Here is a 14,132-nt window from a genome sequence, read left to right as displayed (position 1 = left end):
TGCAGATATGTTCCCTGCGATAATCAACCACTGGAAGGTGAAAAGCTATGGGGAGAGGGTCTGATGGAGGTTTCTGGGAGATTTTCTGGCCTCTGCTGCTCAATGAACTGATGCCACAAAAAGCGGACCAGGCGGCCTTTGCGGTGAGGCGATGCATGAACATTCCCAGTGAAACAATGTTAGAATGTAAGCAAAGCGCAAAATTCGGCAAGGATATCTGCTAACATACCCCGCTACCTTTCTACAAAGTCTTCGAATCTATCTGCATCTTTGGCTATACATGGAGAACATCTTCATTGATATCAAGAGCTTATGCAAACAGCCAGTGACTCAGGCATATCACATTTGGCATGGACCTTCCATGAGAGGTGCCCACCACACCTACTAAAATTTTGCTTGTTCAAAGATCGTCAAGAGCTAATCTACAGGACTCGAGATCAGATCAAGGGTAATATATTGCTACCTACCTCTAGGTTCGTCCTTAACCGCAGAGTAATCGATAACGTAATGTAACAAGTCCGAGCAGGTCGAAGGATGGCTAGACACGGATACTTTCGAATAAGCCTTGACATCTGGCTTCATCTTCCTATTACTGTTGAACCCTATCTGGGCCGTCTCCAAGCATGATCAACGTCAAGGTGCCTTTGAATCTCCCGGTGGGGTAAACTAGTCTTATTCATTAAAGATGGCCATGAATTATGGGCAAAATAACCGTCCGTCGTAGATCTCTAATGCCTCTCCTACCGTACAAAAACGTCCCTAGGTTCTATTATGGAACCCCTGAAACTAGCAATTGCTTTAATGGAAGGACCCACTGTCTATACAAGCGCTGTTCTGCTCAGATACACTATAAGTGTGCCTCTATCCACTATGCTTTTTTCCTCACTTTGCCGTGTTTCTAGCATAGGTGTAAATTAACTTGATCCCTCAAAATAAGCAAATGCCTTCTCCATCTGCTGATGAAGCAAGTGAACATGTCCAGGCATGGGCAGATCAAGATGGTCTCCATTCACTGACAGTGCCAAAACTTCTCCAGCAGTATACTTCTCCCAGCCGTTTGGTCCCAGGTCCGCCTTAGTCCTGTCCGGTACAAGACAGGCGAACGCACCTAATTTGGGATCTTCCATATAGCCTGGATACGATGTAGTCGGGATCCCCTGGTCCGTCAGCGTTTGCATCAACTTCGGGTTGTCAACCACACGATTGACCATGCCCTTCTCAGCCCAGATGACAGCTGTGCCAGCCGGCCGTTCCTGTGCAGTCATGTAAGGTGGGTGATATGCGTGCATGGCAACATGGTATGCGCGGAAATGGAGTTGGGTGGTGCTTGCCACGCTCCAAAGGCCGTCTTTGGACACGGCATTTTCGAAGATGGTGAAGCTGGCATCATCTTCGGAGTTCATCTTGGCCTCGTCGAGGAGACTGGAGCGCGGACAGCACATGTCGATGAGCACGAGACCGTCCACCTTGCGGCCAACTGCACCTAACTGGCGACAGACTTCGAATGCGACGATGGCGCCGGCGGAGAAGCCGCCGATCATGAGGGGCCCCTTGGGCTGGGCTTCCATGAGTGAATCAACAATGAGCTTCGCTACCCCCTCGATGCCCACCTCCTTGGTCAGTCGGGTTGGACAGCGGAGGAATGGCGAGTCAATGCCGTAGACGGGCATTTTGGACTTGAAAGCCGGTAGATGGATGTAGGTCGCGATGGTCCCAGTCCCGTCGGCCATCATGTAGAGGGGTGTCCTCTTAGGACCTGGACGGCCTTGCAGCAGTGTAATTCTGACGGTGGGTGCTGGGGATGTATCCATGTCGGCCTCGATGGGTGGCTTCTCCTGTTGCTTGGTGTTCTCTTGGTGTTTTAGAGCCGCGATTTCCTCCTTTTCAATAGGGACTAGACTCGAGCCCACTGACGAGGCTGTCTCAGACATCGAAGTGGATTCGGGACTGGGGCTTGGTGAAATGGAGGCCTCGGAACTGGGGGGAGTTGAGCTGGGCTGGGACTCTGCGGCCTTTGGTTTTCTCGTTCCAAAGGCGCGGCGAAGGTCGCCAATTGTGGGATACTCGAGAACGAATGCAGCGGGTAGGTCGAGACCTGATTCAGCCTTGACGGTGGCGACAACCTCGATAGCCATGATAGAATCGACACCGAGGTCGGCTACCATAGTGTCGTCGGTAAACTCAGAAGCGGCGCTACCCGTAGCCTTAGAGATGCTGTCCAAGATTGCATCAACGAACCCTTCATCTGGCGGGTACTCCTCCCCCTCCTCCTCCTCCTGTGCCTGAGTTGACTGTGGTTGCACTGGCGCTACGGCCAAACTTTGCCGACTTTCCTCGTTGGCCTTGCCAGTTTTGTTGGTTTCTTTCACAGGTGCTGTGTGGATGCGCGCCGAAGGAGTCTCTCGTGGCCCCTCGAGAATATGCTTCCAGGTAGCTTTGGGGAGCTCCTGGTATCGTATGTCGATGCATTGAAGGACGATGCTCGACGTCTCAGGATCAAAGACAACCGCGTTACAGTATGCCGTGTCCTTGACCCATTTGGAAATACGAGTGTAGGCCAGGTACTGCTTTCCAGGCACCAAAGGGACCGTCTGCTCAACGCTCTCGAACCCCATCACAATAAAGGTTTTCTGCGGTGATTTGCTCGGGTTTCCATTCACCATGAAGCCAGCTAGATGCACAAGAGCCTCGCCCCAATACGGTGAGAATGTGAACCGAGTACCGGCAGGATCGTGCGGGAGAGTAACCACTGCTGCAGCCTCCTGGAAGTCTTTGGCTATGTATGCCTCATTGATGCCCTGGAAATCAGGGCTGAATTCGACGGCATTGCCAAAGAGCGCATAAAACACTTCCGGTTGCATTCTATGTCCCGGTCCCTCTTTGGCATTTTTGATCACCTCATCCATCTTGGCTTGGATGAAGTACGATACTCGGTCCCAGTCTGTCTGAGTCTTACCAGGGTCACGGAAATTGACTACGCAAGAGCCGAGCTCGTGCGATGCGCTTGCTGATGTAGCCCTGAATGTAACTGAGATCCTGTCTGCAGATGGCGAATCCATCACGGCAGTTGTGAAAAGACTACCATCTGGGCCAACAAGCTTCTTTGTGAGGGGTAAGAGCAGCTCGGGATTATGAAGTGTTAGCCAGGGCTGGGTCACATTCTTTCTGCCACTGTACTCGAGGGCAAACTTGGCTGCTGCAAAAGCTGCCTCGCAGAAGACACTTCCAGAGCAAAGTCCGATCCCTTGCATTTTGTGACCATCAATGAGTCCGACAAAACCTGGGTCAGAAATGGAGGCTCGGAACACGACCTGGATCTTCGGGGAGGACGACTTGGAGACAAGGTACTGTGCGCAAGTAGAGACAAACGGCCCGGATGTTGTGGTCGGAGACTGCTCAGACACAACGTCGGTGACTCTATCGGTATGGGTGATCCAAAAATCCTTTACATCCCACGCATAGGAAGGGAGTGTCAACAACTGAAGATTTCTCTCGTACGGCGTATGAAGTGCGACCCAATCGATGTCGACACCGTTGGTGTAAGCCGTCGCGAGACACGTAGAAATGGACGTCCAGCTGCCGGTGTTCGCTTGTAGAGTATGCGTTATCTTGGACGGAGAAGAGGAGAGGGTGTCGCGCACAAAGGATACGCAAACCGGTGAAGGCCCAATCTCAAGCCAGACTGGGTCACTCAGTTTGGACCTTGCGGCGTGGAGTCCACCGACAAAGTCAACAGGTTGGCGTGTCTGCTGGACCAGGTAGTCGTCGTCGAAGACACCCGGTTCATGGACGACAGATCCGAGCAGAGTTGATGCCACAGGAATCTTCGGCGCTGAATAAGTCACACTTGCTGCGATAGAGCCATAGTCGTGTAGTATTGGATCCATCTGGAATGAGTGGAATGCAAAGGGGATGGACAACGTCTTCGCGCGAACCTTTACATCCTGCGCCGTTATGTTTTCTTGAAACTGTGCCAAGTCCTCAGCAGTCCCACTGACGACAGTAGAACTAGGGCTGTTGATGCAGGCCACTCCGCAGGAAGAGGACTGGAGCCGGGAAAGGTGGTCCCGCACATTTGCTACTGAAGTCGACACCGAAAGCATGGAACAAGACCCGGATTCGCATCGTTCCAGGAGGAGAAGGGCACGATGGCCAATCAGATACAAAGCATCTGCCAGCGACAGGACTCCAGCAGCATGTAGGGCAGCGTACTCCCCAAGACTGTGGCCCATGACCATAGCAGGCTCAATTCCTGCTGATCGCCAAAAGTGGGTGAGGGCCATCTCCAAGGTGAGGACCGCGAGTTGTACCTGTGCAGCATTCTTTGTAGATAAATCAACTCCACCATCGGTGATGATGTCCAAGAATGGGGGGAACTTGTTGCTGGCGCAGATTGCCACACACAAATCAACCCTCTCACGGAAAACAGGACTTGTACGGTATAACTCGGCACCCATACCTGCATAGTGGGACCCCTGTCCAGTGAAGACGAAAACGACAGGGATATCCCGCACTACCGAGGAGTTGGTACTGCGTTCAATCTCGGCCTCGAGTTTTGAAATGGCCTCTTGTGTTGTGGATGCAGTCAGCGCGAATCTGATGGGGTGGTGCATCCTTCTCGACGTAGTTGTGTAGGCAAGGTCCTCAATACGGGTGTTGGGATTCGATCGAAGCCACTCGAGAAGTCTTCGTTTGTTGAGGAGGTGCGAAGACTGTGTCCTTGCAGAGGTCACAATGGTGTGAGCCGACCTAACATCGGCTTCTTTATGTTTCGTATGCATGTATTCTTCCAGTAGTAAGCATGCGTTGCCACCCTGGAGTTTTACGTGGTCAGCCAGCAGCATTGCACGGAGCAGTAACCGCCCAACAAGCATAACTTACCGCTGCGTCGAAATTGTTGAGAAGAATACGTCTCGGCTTGCCACCTGCCGCCTTGAAGTCTAATGGCTCCGAAGGGATCTTGATGTTGATCTCATGTAGTGGTGGGAAGTTGGGGTTGAGGGTATGAGGCATCCCTGCCTGTGGTGGTATGGTACCCTTCTGAAACATGAGGATGCTCTTGATCAGGGAAGACATTCCTGCAGCCTTTTTATATTCGGCCAGAAATTTAGCCTCATGTAAATGGAGTGAAATTGTCGGGGACTGGTTACTCACTGCTTCACTGTGACCGATGTTTGCCTTAATGGCTCCCACCGGCAGGAGCTCCCCATCACGTCCTTTCGAAAAGACACTGGAAATCGCTCCCATTTCTGCTTTGTCGCCAACCTGGGTACCTGTTCCATGCATCTCAACATATGAGATATCTTCCGGGCTCACCCGTGCATTCCGAAGGACCTTATGAAACAACCGTTCCTGGGCAGCAGCATCAGATGTTGTGATGGATGTAGAATTGCCAGAATGATTTCTGGCCGAGGATGAGATGACGGCCAGGATGTTGTCGTTGTGAGCAATGGCATCGTCGAGTCGTTTCAGCACCACAGCGCCACTGAAGTCGGCGCGACAGTAACCATCTGCGTCATCTCGATAAGTCTTGCAGTTCCCAGTATCGGACAAGACTCCCGATCGACTCAGGCTGGTGAATGAATGCGGGGTGGACAGTACGTTGGCGGCTCCTGCTACGGCCATATCGATGTCTTTTGTGAGTAGGCTCATGCAGGCGAGATGGATACAGGAGCTTGTCGCTGCACATGCAGAATCGAGCGCATAAGTCGGCCCCTCCCAGTTGAACTGAAAGGCCAGTCGACCCGGTCCGAATGCACGCTGAACAGCCTGTAATGTGTAGGCATCACATCCAAGGGTACGATGGCCAACTACATGCCAATCATCATTACATTGGCCGAAGAAGGTAGCGATTTTTGTCGGATCCGTCAACCTGGTCTGGCCGTCCGAATATCCGGCCATTTCGAGGGCCTCGTACGCGTTCATTAGGAACAACCGATGAGCGGGGTCCATCAACAGGGCTTCTCTGGGCGAGATGTGAAAGAATTTAGAATCGAAGTGTCCTGGGTTATTCATGAAGCACCCGTGCCTGCAGGTCATGGTGCATTTGCCAGGGCCTGCCGCGGGGTGCTTGGGGCAGTAGTATTCCTCCAAGTCAAAGCGATCGGAGGGGACCTCTTTATGGAGGTCAAGACCTTTCAGTATAACATTCCAGAATTCTTCGAGGTTATCGCTCCCTGGTCCTTTTCCTGCCATGCCGATGATGGCGATACCGTTTCGACTATCTGAGGACGGAGGCTTTGCGGATAGATCATCATGAATAGAGACTTCCCTTCCTGCAGTTTGCAAAGCCTTGACAAGATATACTGCGTGGCTGCTGGGACCCATGATCTTGACATTAACATGCCGTGATGTCCCAAGGTTGGCGTTGAGCTTGCTTACGGCTTGCACAATGTTCAGAGGCCGTGACAAGGTCTGTGATACTGAAGCCCTCAGCAGATGTCTCCAATTGGAGTAAGCGGCCTCGGGACGATCCTCGTCCAAGCCCCATATCCTATACCCCGGGGGTAAAGGTGTGTCCAGAACTGGGGAATTCCCGACAATGTAGTCAATATCGGCTTCAGAGATGCTTAGGGTGTGCTGAAGGGCATGGATATCAAGCGCGTTCTTTGGAAGATTCTTCAGTGCAGGACATCCGTTCATGACGAGCTCCAGGATAGAAGGCGGTCCTATGACGGTGCTCCATCTGTCTCCATTGACACCAACCCTTGCTCTTTTGGCAGACGGAACTCCCTGTTTGGTCTTTGAGTCAGTTCTGCCACTGCGGGCTAGAAAAGCGGGGGGAACGGGAAAGAAAGGCCTACCATGACATTTTGGAATTGTTCCAGGGCTTTATCTAGCTCCTCAGCCGGTATTCCAAGGACAGCCCAGCCCCAGGTCCCAGGGCGCTCCTCCATGGCTCTTGATCTCACCAAGGTGAGGTTACAGAGTCTTGCCCACACCCGACCCGCCTCGAGACATGCGTCATAGAGAGTCTGGAAATTCGTAGATATGGACACGACTGCAGCACTGAATAGACCCCCGGAGATGCCAATCAACTCCGGTCTGGGCCGGTTCGGGTCAAGCAATTGTGGCTCGCGGGTGGTAGCCCTTTAAGTGGTCAGCAGTGCATAGGTACATAAGCCGCAGGTCACAATGTAACAAAGCACATACTCCAGGAGGACTGCGGCTCTGATGGCATAAATCAGCATGGCATGCGCCATCCCAAACTCGTCGCCGGTGTGTCGATATCTCTCAGCGAGCTCTTGGAAACTGGAGCAGTCCCTCAAGCTGTCTTGCAAGACTCGGTCCATAGCCCTCGTCTCGGCCTTAAGGACCGAGAAGAGGTCACCCAAGAACGATTGAAGCCATGGTTTGGTTGCGGCTTGACTGTAGACATGATCAATACCGTCAACCCATGAGTCTGTGACGTCTCCGAAAAGGAGCACCGTAGGATGGTTGGACTCCATTCGTCGAGATAATGGATACTAAGCAATGAAACACCTTAACCTCTAAGTAGACAGAACAATATAATCTTGAATCCACTGAACAATCTCAGTTTTTCAAGGGGAGAATAATCACTCAATTATTTATACCCAAGGAACCGGCATAACAAGGGAATCCCTGGCGAACGTGCTAGATTCCTTATCTGACAGTGAGACGGAGAAATGCGAGCAAGACAGTGTTCTGGTCTCATTGAACATTGCTGCGTTTGAGAGAAGGGAATCGTGCTATACCGCAGAGCTCCCCCCTCCCCCCGGTACAACTCGTATAATGATATTGTACTAATGCGTCCTTACCAGGATGGTGTGGAGTATTGCTGCTGCCGGAGATGCGTGGCGACATTCGTTCGGGAGAAGCCATGCAGGCTGACACTTTCTTCGTAAACCCTAACTACTTGCGACATTAGCCAAGATATCTCTGAGCCGCCTCTGTCGTATTATCCCTGCTGACGTGCATATCCACCCAGAGGCTATGATGGACACATGCTAACTGGGATGGGGTTCCCTGAAGGCGAGAGCCCACGCCTTTCCGAGTCATATACGGGCACGGCGGAGGGTGGTTCTTCGGTCGAATTCGACCGAAGAGCATGTGGCCGAATTCTAGTTCGCTTATAGGAACCGGATTACGGATTACGCAAAGTCCATGGATTCGAATCCCACAGCAGGCCATGAGTCATGAGTACGGGTGGTGTCAGCTCATTTGTAACCTCGGGTGTCCTTATCAATTGCCGTAAGTGACGCGCACGGCTCTAGAACACATAGTAAATGCAGTCTACATTGCTATGAATATTTGCTAAGCGCTGGGAGTTGGAGTAGTTGATATTCTCTAGTGAGGGGCTAGATAAGATGACAAGCGTGTCTGTCAGCTTTCTGTTCTATTCTCTAACTAAGTCCATGATCTGGCTTGCTTAGTCAATCCTTACTTGGGGCTCTCTATTTTATGCCAAGAACCTCCTGTGACCAACCGTAGATTTTGCTACGCATATAAAATAGTCTATTCCCACATGTCCATATCTTACCCACTCTTACATATATCTGTTTACAACTCTAGTATTAAAAATAGGTATATTTATACTTAAAAACACGCTATTTTATATACAATATGAAGATGGAAGTGAGTGCACTCGCCTAAGATCCATGCAAATATATATATATATATATATAAGACGGACTGACGGAATCTGGGGAGGAATGGTTGTGTTAAGGCCTGTGGCCAGCGGCGCCGAGGTAGTTATATTAATGGATTAGGTAATACGGCAGCCAAGGCTTGGCCCTGATGCCTGGGGCTGCATGTGGCCTGAGGGTTGGAAATAGCGGCGCCCTAAGATGTCGAGCTTACGCTGCTGCATTGTGGCATGGTCTGACAATGAAACGCTCGCTTATCGGCTTGCCAGTTACGTTATCTTTAGTCGAAATCGCCTAACTGATCTGGGGATCACCCGATTCAGGTGACCGCCGTCTCCCCCTCTTCGATCTGACCACCACCGCAACGTCAATAGTAAGTTTTATCCTTTCCCACCGCTTCCACGACGTTACACATACATTTCCATGTCCATGTCCAGGTCCATCTACAATGATGCCTGTTCCGCATGTTGCACCGTCACATGACGACTACTGGCGAGCCATGCGGAGAAAGGTGCGCAAAGGCACCCACAGTTGCTGGGAATGCAAGCGGCGGAAGATGAAATGTAGATTCGATCCGCGCATTCTCAGTGCCTCCTGCATCGGCTGTCGACGACGCGGCTCCCCATGTATCAGCCAGGAGTTCCCCGAGGACCTCGCATATGTCCCCATGGGCTTGGGATCTAGCAACAGCAGTGATGGCACTCCCTTTGACGGCAGAACTCGCGCTGCCACGCCCAGTGGGAGGGCAGACCCTAGTATTCTCGCGCCTCTGTCAACGAACATGGAGCCCTCGCGATACCATAAACCTTCCGAGGTCCGTGTCTACCCAGCGCTTTTCCCCAATTTTGTATGATTGTTGCTGACTGCTTTCCAGCAATATCTGACAACCACCGGGAATGATACCTCACCACCTAAATATGTGAGGCTGTCTCGGTTCTTGCATCAATTACTCCCGTCGAGAGAAGATATCGAGAGTATCTGCAACGCCAGTCGCCACTCTTCCATCCTCTCCCACGAATTGTTGACTATGCCATACACTACCCTCTACCAGAACGGTCTCCAAACGCCCGCGAGTTTACTGATGACCCCGGAACCAAACATGCATCCTGTTTTGATCGCGAGTCACATGCTCCGGCTCGCCCTTTTCCTACAGCATCTTCCTCCGGATCTTCACAAGGAGATTAAAGGCCTGTCGGAACCACCCAGAGTCATCATGGAACGTTTAGCTGATGTTGCCATCTATCACGTCACGACAAACGAGGAACTTGTCGGCAGCATAGAGAGCCTCGAGTGCGTCATGCTCGAGAGTTTATACCAGGTGAACATTGGGAACCTTCGACGGGGCTGGGTCGCGGGTCGGAGAGCCATGAGTGTAGCCCAGATGATGGGCCTTCATCGATCGGATGACCAGACACGATACAAGGCGCTCGACCCCAAGACGAAATACAACCCACAGATTATGTGGCTCCGGGTCATCAATCTCGACCGCCATCTCTGCCTCCTCTTAGGTCTGCCCCAAGGCTACACCGACCATAGTATGGCCTCCGAGACCCTGCTGACCAACGACTGCCCCATGGGGCGTCTCGAGCACCTGCACTGTGGCGTCATGTCCCGAATCCTAGAACGTAATGCATCCAAGCCCAGCTGCCGAGACCTCGCCGACACCCGCGCCATCGACCTGGAGCTGCAGAAAGCCGCTGGCAGCCTCCCGAGCAAGTGGTGGCTGGTCCCCAAACTCGACATTGCCTCCACCGACCTGCAAGCCGTATTCTGGGATACGCGCCGCCTGGTCCTGCAGATCTGCCACTACAACCTACTCAACCAGTTGCATCTGCCGTATATGCTTCGCCACTCGTCCGCGGAGAGCAAATACGAGTATTCGCGAATCACGTGCGTAAATGCGTCGCGCGAGGTTCTCTCGCGCTACATCGCGCTCCGCACCTTCAACCGGATCGCTTACAGCTGTCGCACCGTCGACTTCCTCGCCCTCATGGCGGCCATGGCACTCCTCCTCGCACATATGGATAGTCAGCGCGACGGGGCGGACAATCTGCTCGCTAATCAGTATCTGACGGATCGTGGGATGATCGAGCAGGTGCAGGAGCACATGAACGAGATCAACACTCTGAATTCGGATGAGCTGAGCGCGCGAAGTGCGGATTTGTTGAAGGCGTTGTTGGCGATTGACACGGAGAAAGGGAATGGGAGGGTGAGTGTGAGGGTGAGGGAGGCGGGAGGTGAGGGGACCTTGCAGCAGGATGGGATGGGCCAGGAAAAGAAGCAGGAGGAGGACGAGGAGGAGGAGGAGGAGGATGAAGAGGGCGTGGTGCGTGTGCATATTCCGTACTTTGGATTTATTCGGATTGCACGCGAGGCTCCTACCAAACGGGCAGCTGTGACGATTGACACCATGCATCGGTTCGCCTCCACCGCCGGCAGCAGCTCCGAATCCCAACTGCGCCTCTTCTCCCTGACACACCCCAGCACCCTAACCCCCTCCGCGAATAACACTCCCAACCCACTCTCTTTCCCCGTCGCCGACACAGCCGCTTCCCATGAATCTACCGCACCTTTCGCGCACCGGCACCCGCACCATCAACAGGAGCAACAATGTCAAAACGCTTTCTCCGACTCAGGTCTTTCTCTGGCACCATCCCCGCTGATGCAGGGCGGGTATCCAGAACTCGCAGCAGGCGGCGAGGACTGGGCATTTCAGGGAGTGGATATGGCGTTTTTCGAGAACATCATGAGGAATGTTGGGGGGGATATTTGAGCCCCTGCGTTTGCGGTGGCTGGGTCCTTGCGAGAGCGAATCCGGTCCCTTTCCGTGTCCGTTCGAGGTACCACGGACGACCGCTCCGCCTGGTGGGCTAGTAGTGAGCGAGCGTCGTGGTCGTGTGTATAACACGCCCAACACTCGGTATGTTTACGCGAATACTGGCGCGATGACACAGGATTTCCAATTGCTCATGCTGGGTTGGATGCATTCGAGATCAACAGATCAAGAAAGAAAACAATCCAGTATATTAAAACAAAACTAATACTTAAGATACCTAAGTCTGATGTTTCATATTGGAACCGATAGTGTTGGTTTTTCCCTTTTCCAGAAACTCGCCCGTAGTCTGCCATGTCTCTTGCAGCGCTACCCAACCAAACCACTTACTCCTTCCCATCGGTTTCCTCTGTCTTCTTCGCCTCTGCAACCTCTGTCGCGGGCAGCTTATTCCCATGATCCGGCAGCTTCTTAAAAGGGATAACCAGCGTCAGTAGGACCGAAAACGCCGCACACGCCAGCGAAAACGCAAACACGTCCTTGATGCCCACCATATACGCGGCGATCACCTCAGTCAGATCGTCCCCGCTGAAGACCTGCTGGAGTTCGGAGGCGCCGGTGCCCAGGATCAGCGCCGGATTGAGGTGGGATGCACTGCTGAGGACGGTCTGGAGCATACGGTTGGCGAAGAGGGATTGCGCGATGGCGACAAAGTAGGCGCCGCTGAGTGTTTGGCACACTGGTTGGGGGGGGGGGATTTGTTAGTACACATACATAGGGTACTCGGAGGCGAATTTCTATTTGCATAGGGAAGGCAATACTTACTAACCATGATCCCGGTCGCGCTGGAGACGTCTTCAAGTTTTGAGAAGCCCTGCACAGCCGTCATGGGGATCTGGTTGCAGATACCAACGCCGAAACCAAACAGCACCTCGGCACCAATGTACATGGCTTGGGAGGAGTCGACATCGAGGATGTAGATCAGGGCCATGCCGGCGGTCATGATGAGGGCACCGAGGAGCTCGTAGGGTTGTGTGTAGCGGGTCTTTCCGATGACGGCACCGCTGACCACGGCTCCGACGGCGAACAAGGCCAGGAACGGGAGGGTGTTGACCCCGCTTTTAACAGCTGATTGTCCGTGGATGGATTGGAAGTAGATGGGGAGGTAGAACATGACTTGGTAGAGGGCGGCGTAGGAGCTAGAATGAGGGATCATTGGTGTTAGTCATTGGCTGGGAGATTGCATAGTATAGCGAGGAAGAAGAAGCGACCCTTACACAAGGCAAAACAAGGCATTACTCCATGCCGTGCGCTGTTTCAAAATGCTAAAGGGAGCCATGGCGCGGGGGCCCTGTAGCCATTCGGTAACGAAGAAAGCAATGCTGAGGACAATCCAAAGGACCAAGGTAGCGATCACAGAGCCATGGTTCCACGGTTTCGTCTGCCCACCCCATTGCAATGCCAACGTCAAGCATACGAGAGAGACGAGTAGCAGGCAGAAGCCGGGAATATCAAGGGCGAGAATGATCTCCTTCCACGTGGCCGGGACACTCTTGATGTGCTTGGGGATGCGAAGGAATAACAATAGCAGACCGATGATGAGACCGCCAACGGGCAAGTTGATCCAGAAACACCATCTCCAGGTAACTCCGCTCGTGAATGCACCGCCAATCACCGGTCCAAGAATGGTCGACACCATGAAGACAGCCATCCAAGTCCCGATGAGAAGCGGATGATTCCTCGGCGGGGCCACGTAGTTGATGACGATGAGGGTGCCGCCGAGGACCCCAGAGGCTCCCCAACCCTGAAAGGCACGGCCGATAATGACAGACACGCTATTCGGAGCTGCAGCGGCCACAACACTGCCCACCAAAAAGATCGCGACCGCGCCGAGGAAAGTCCACTTGACGTTGACGTACTTGAACAGCTTGCCCCACAGCGGCGAGGCAGAGGCTGCGAGGATGAAAGTCGCGCTTCCATACCAGCCCACATCGTCAAGGCGGCGGAAATCGTTGGTGATGCCGGGGATTGCGGTCGCAATGATCCCAATCTCCAGTGATACGAGGATGGTGCTCACGAAGATAGTGACTATGACGAGGATTAGTCGGATGCCAGTCTCGTACTCGGGCGGGGTCTCGTTGGAGTCATTCTGCTCTCGGGGCCCGTCGGCCCTGGCTGGAGAACGTTCGCTATCACTGGTCGAGCCTGGCCGACGTCCATCTAGCTCGGCTTTTTTGCTGCTCTCGAGGTCTGAACTGGATGCCATTGATTCTTGGATGTCCTGCGTTAGGGACAGCCCGTCGACAGATGGAGGTTTGTTGAGAGAGAGTTGCGACTGGAACTTGTAGTCTTGGATTCAGAAAAAGAACATGTTGCTGCCATGTAGAAAGGGTGAGGGAGGGAAATGGACAGCGAAGCCCGCGATTGACACGGTGATCGACACGGTCGAACCGACAGAACTAGATATTTCGACCGCCGTCTTGTGCATATCTTGGCCCTGCAAGCATTCGTCCGCCGTGTGGCGCCGCACTGCTGACAAAAGCTAAATAAAGAGAGTTGATTGACTACCTAGTTGATTTTTAAGTACGTGAATAATATTAATAATATTCGTATTGGACCCGCGACCGGCGGGTCCCATGGGGTGAATTCGACCGTTAGCCTCGACATTTGCTGACTGCATGATATCTTCATCGTCGTATCTTGCACCGCCGCCGTGTTTTCTTCGTTTGACATACAGCAGCTCTTCCTGTAAC

At 52.8% G+C, this 14,132-nt stretch overlaps 3 protein-coding genes across 3 annotated transcripts; 1 reads left to right on the top strand and 2 right to left on the bottom strand.

Annotated features, from left to right (window-relative positions):
• Positions 1–881: 881 nt before the first annotated feature.
• Positions 882–7,448, bottom strand: P174DRAFT_414130 (type I polyketide synthase; the record flags this gene model as incomplete). The annotated part of the gene is made up of 6 exons (XM_024824382.1): positions 882–4,814; positions 4,882–5,085; positions 5,155–5,566; positions 5,873–6,732; positions 6,804–7,089; positions 7,153–7,448. The coding sequence occupies 6 exons, from the start codon at positions 7,446–7,448 to the stop codon at positions 915–917; spliced, it is 5,958 nt and encodes a 1,985-aa protein (XP_024677822.1). The 3' UTR covers positions 882–914.
• Positions 7,449–9,054: 1,606 nt separating this feature from the next.
• P174DRAFT_435342 (uncharacterized protein) lies at positions 9,055–11,379 on the top strand (the record flags this gene model as incomplete). The annotated part of the gene is made up of 2 exons (XM_024825930.1): positions 9,055–9,420; positions 9,481–11,379. The coding sequence occupies 2 exons, from the start codon at positions 9,055–9,057 to the stop codon at positions 11,377–11,379; spliced, it is 2,265 nt and encodes a 754-aa protein (XP_024677821.1).
• A 144-nt stretch (positions 11,380–11,523) lies between these two features.
• Positions 11,524–13,645, bottom strand: P174DRAFT_470240 (MDR family MFS transporter; the record flags this gene model as incomplete). Its single annotated transcript, XM_024830583.1, has 4 exons — positions 11,524–12,118; positions 12,205–12,578; positions 12,657–13,183; positions 13,238–13,645. 4 exons carry the CDS (start codon positions 13,643–13,645, stop codon positions 11,766–11,768), a joined length of 1,662 nt encoding a protein of 553 aa, XP_024677820.1. The 3' UTR covers positions 11,524–11,765.
• Between the last annotated feature and the right edge of the window lie 487 nt (positions 13,646–14,132).

This window comes from Aspergillus novofumigatus (assembly GCF_002847465.1).
Source record: "Aspergillus novofumigatus IBT 16806 chromosome Unknown P174scaffold_10, whole genome shotgun sequence".
Lineage (NCBI taxonomy): Eukaryota > Fungi > Ascomycota > Eurotiomycetes > Eurotiales > Aspergillaceae > Aspergillus > Aspergillus novofumigatus.
This window is presented reverse-complemented; position numbering and strand designations above follow the sequence as displayed.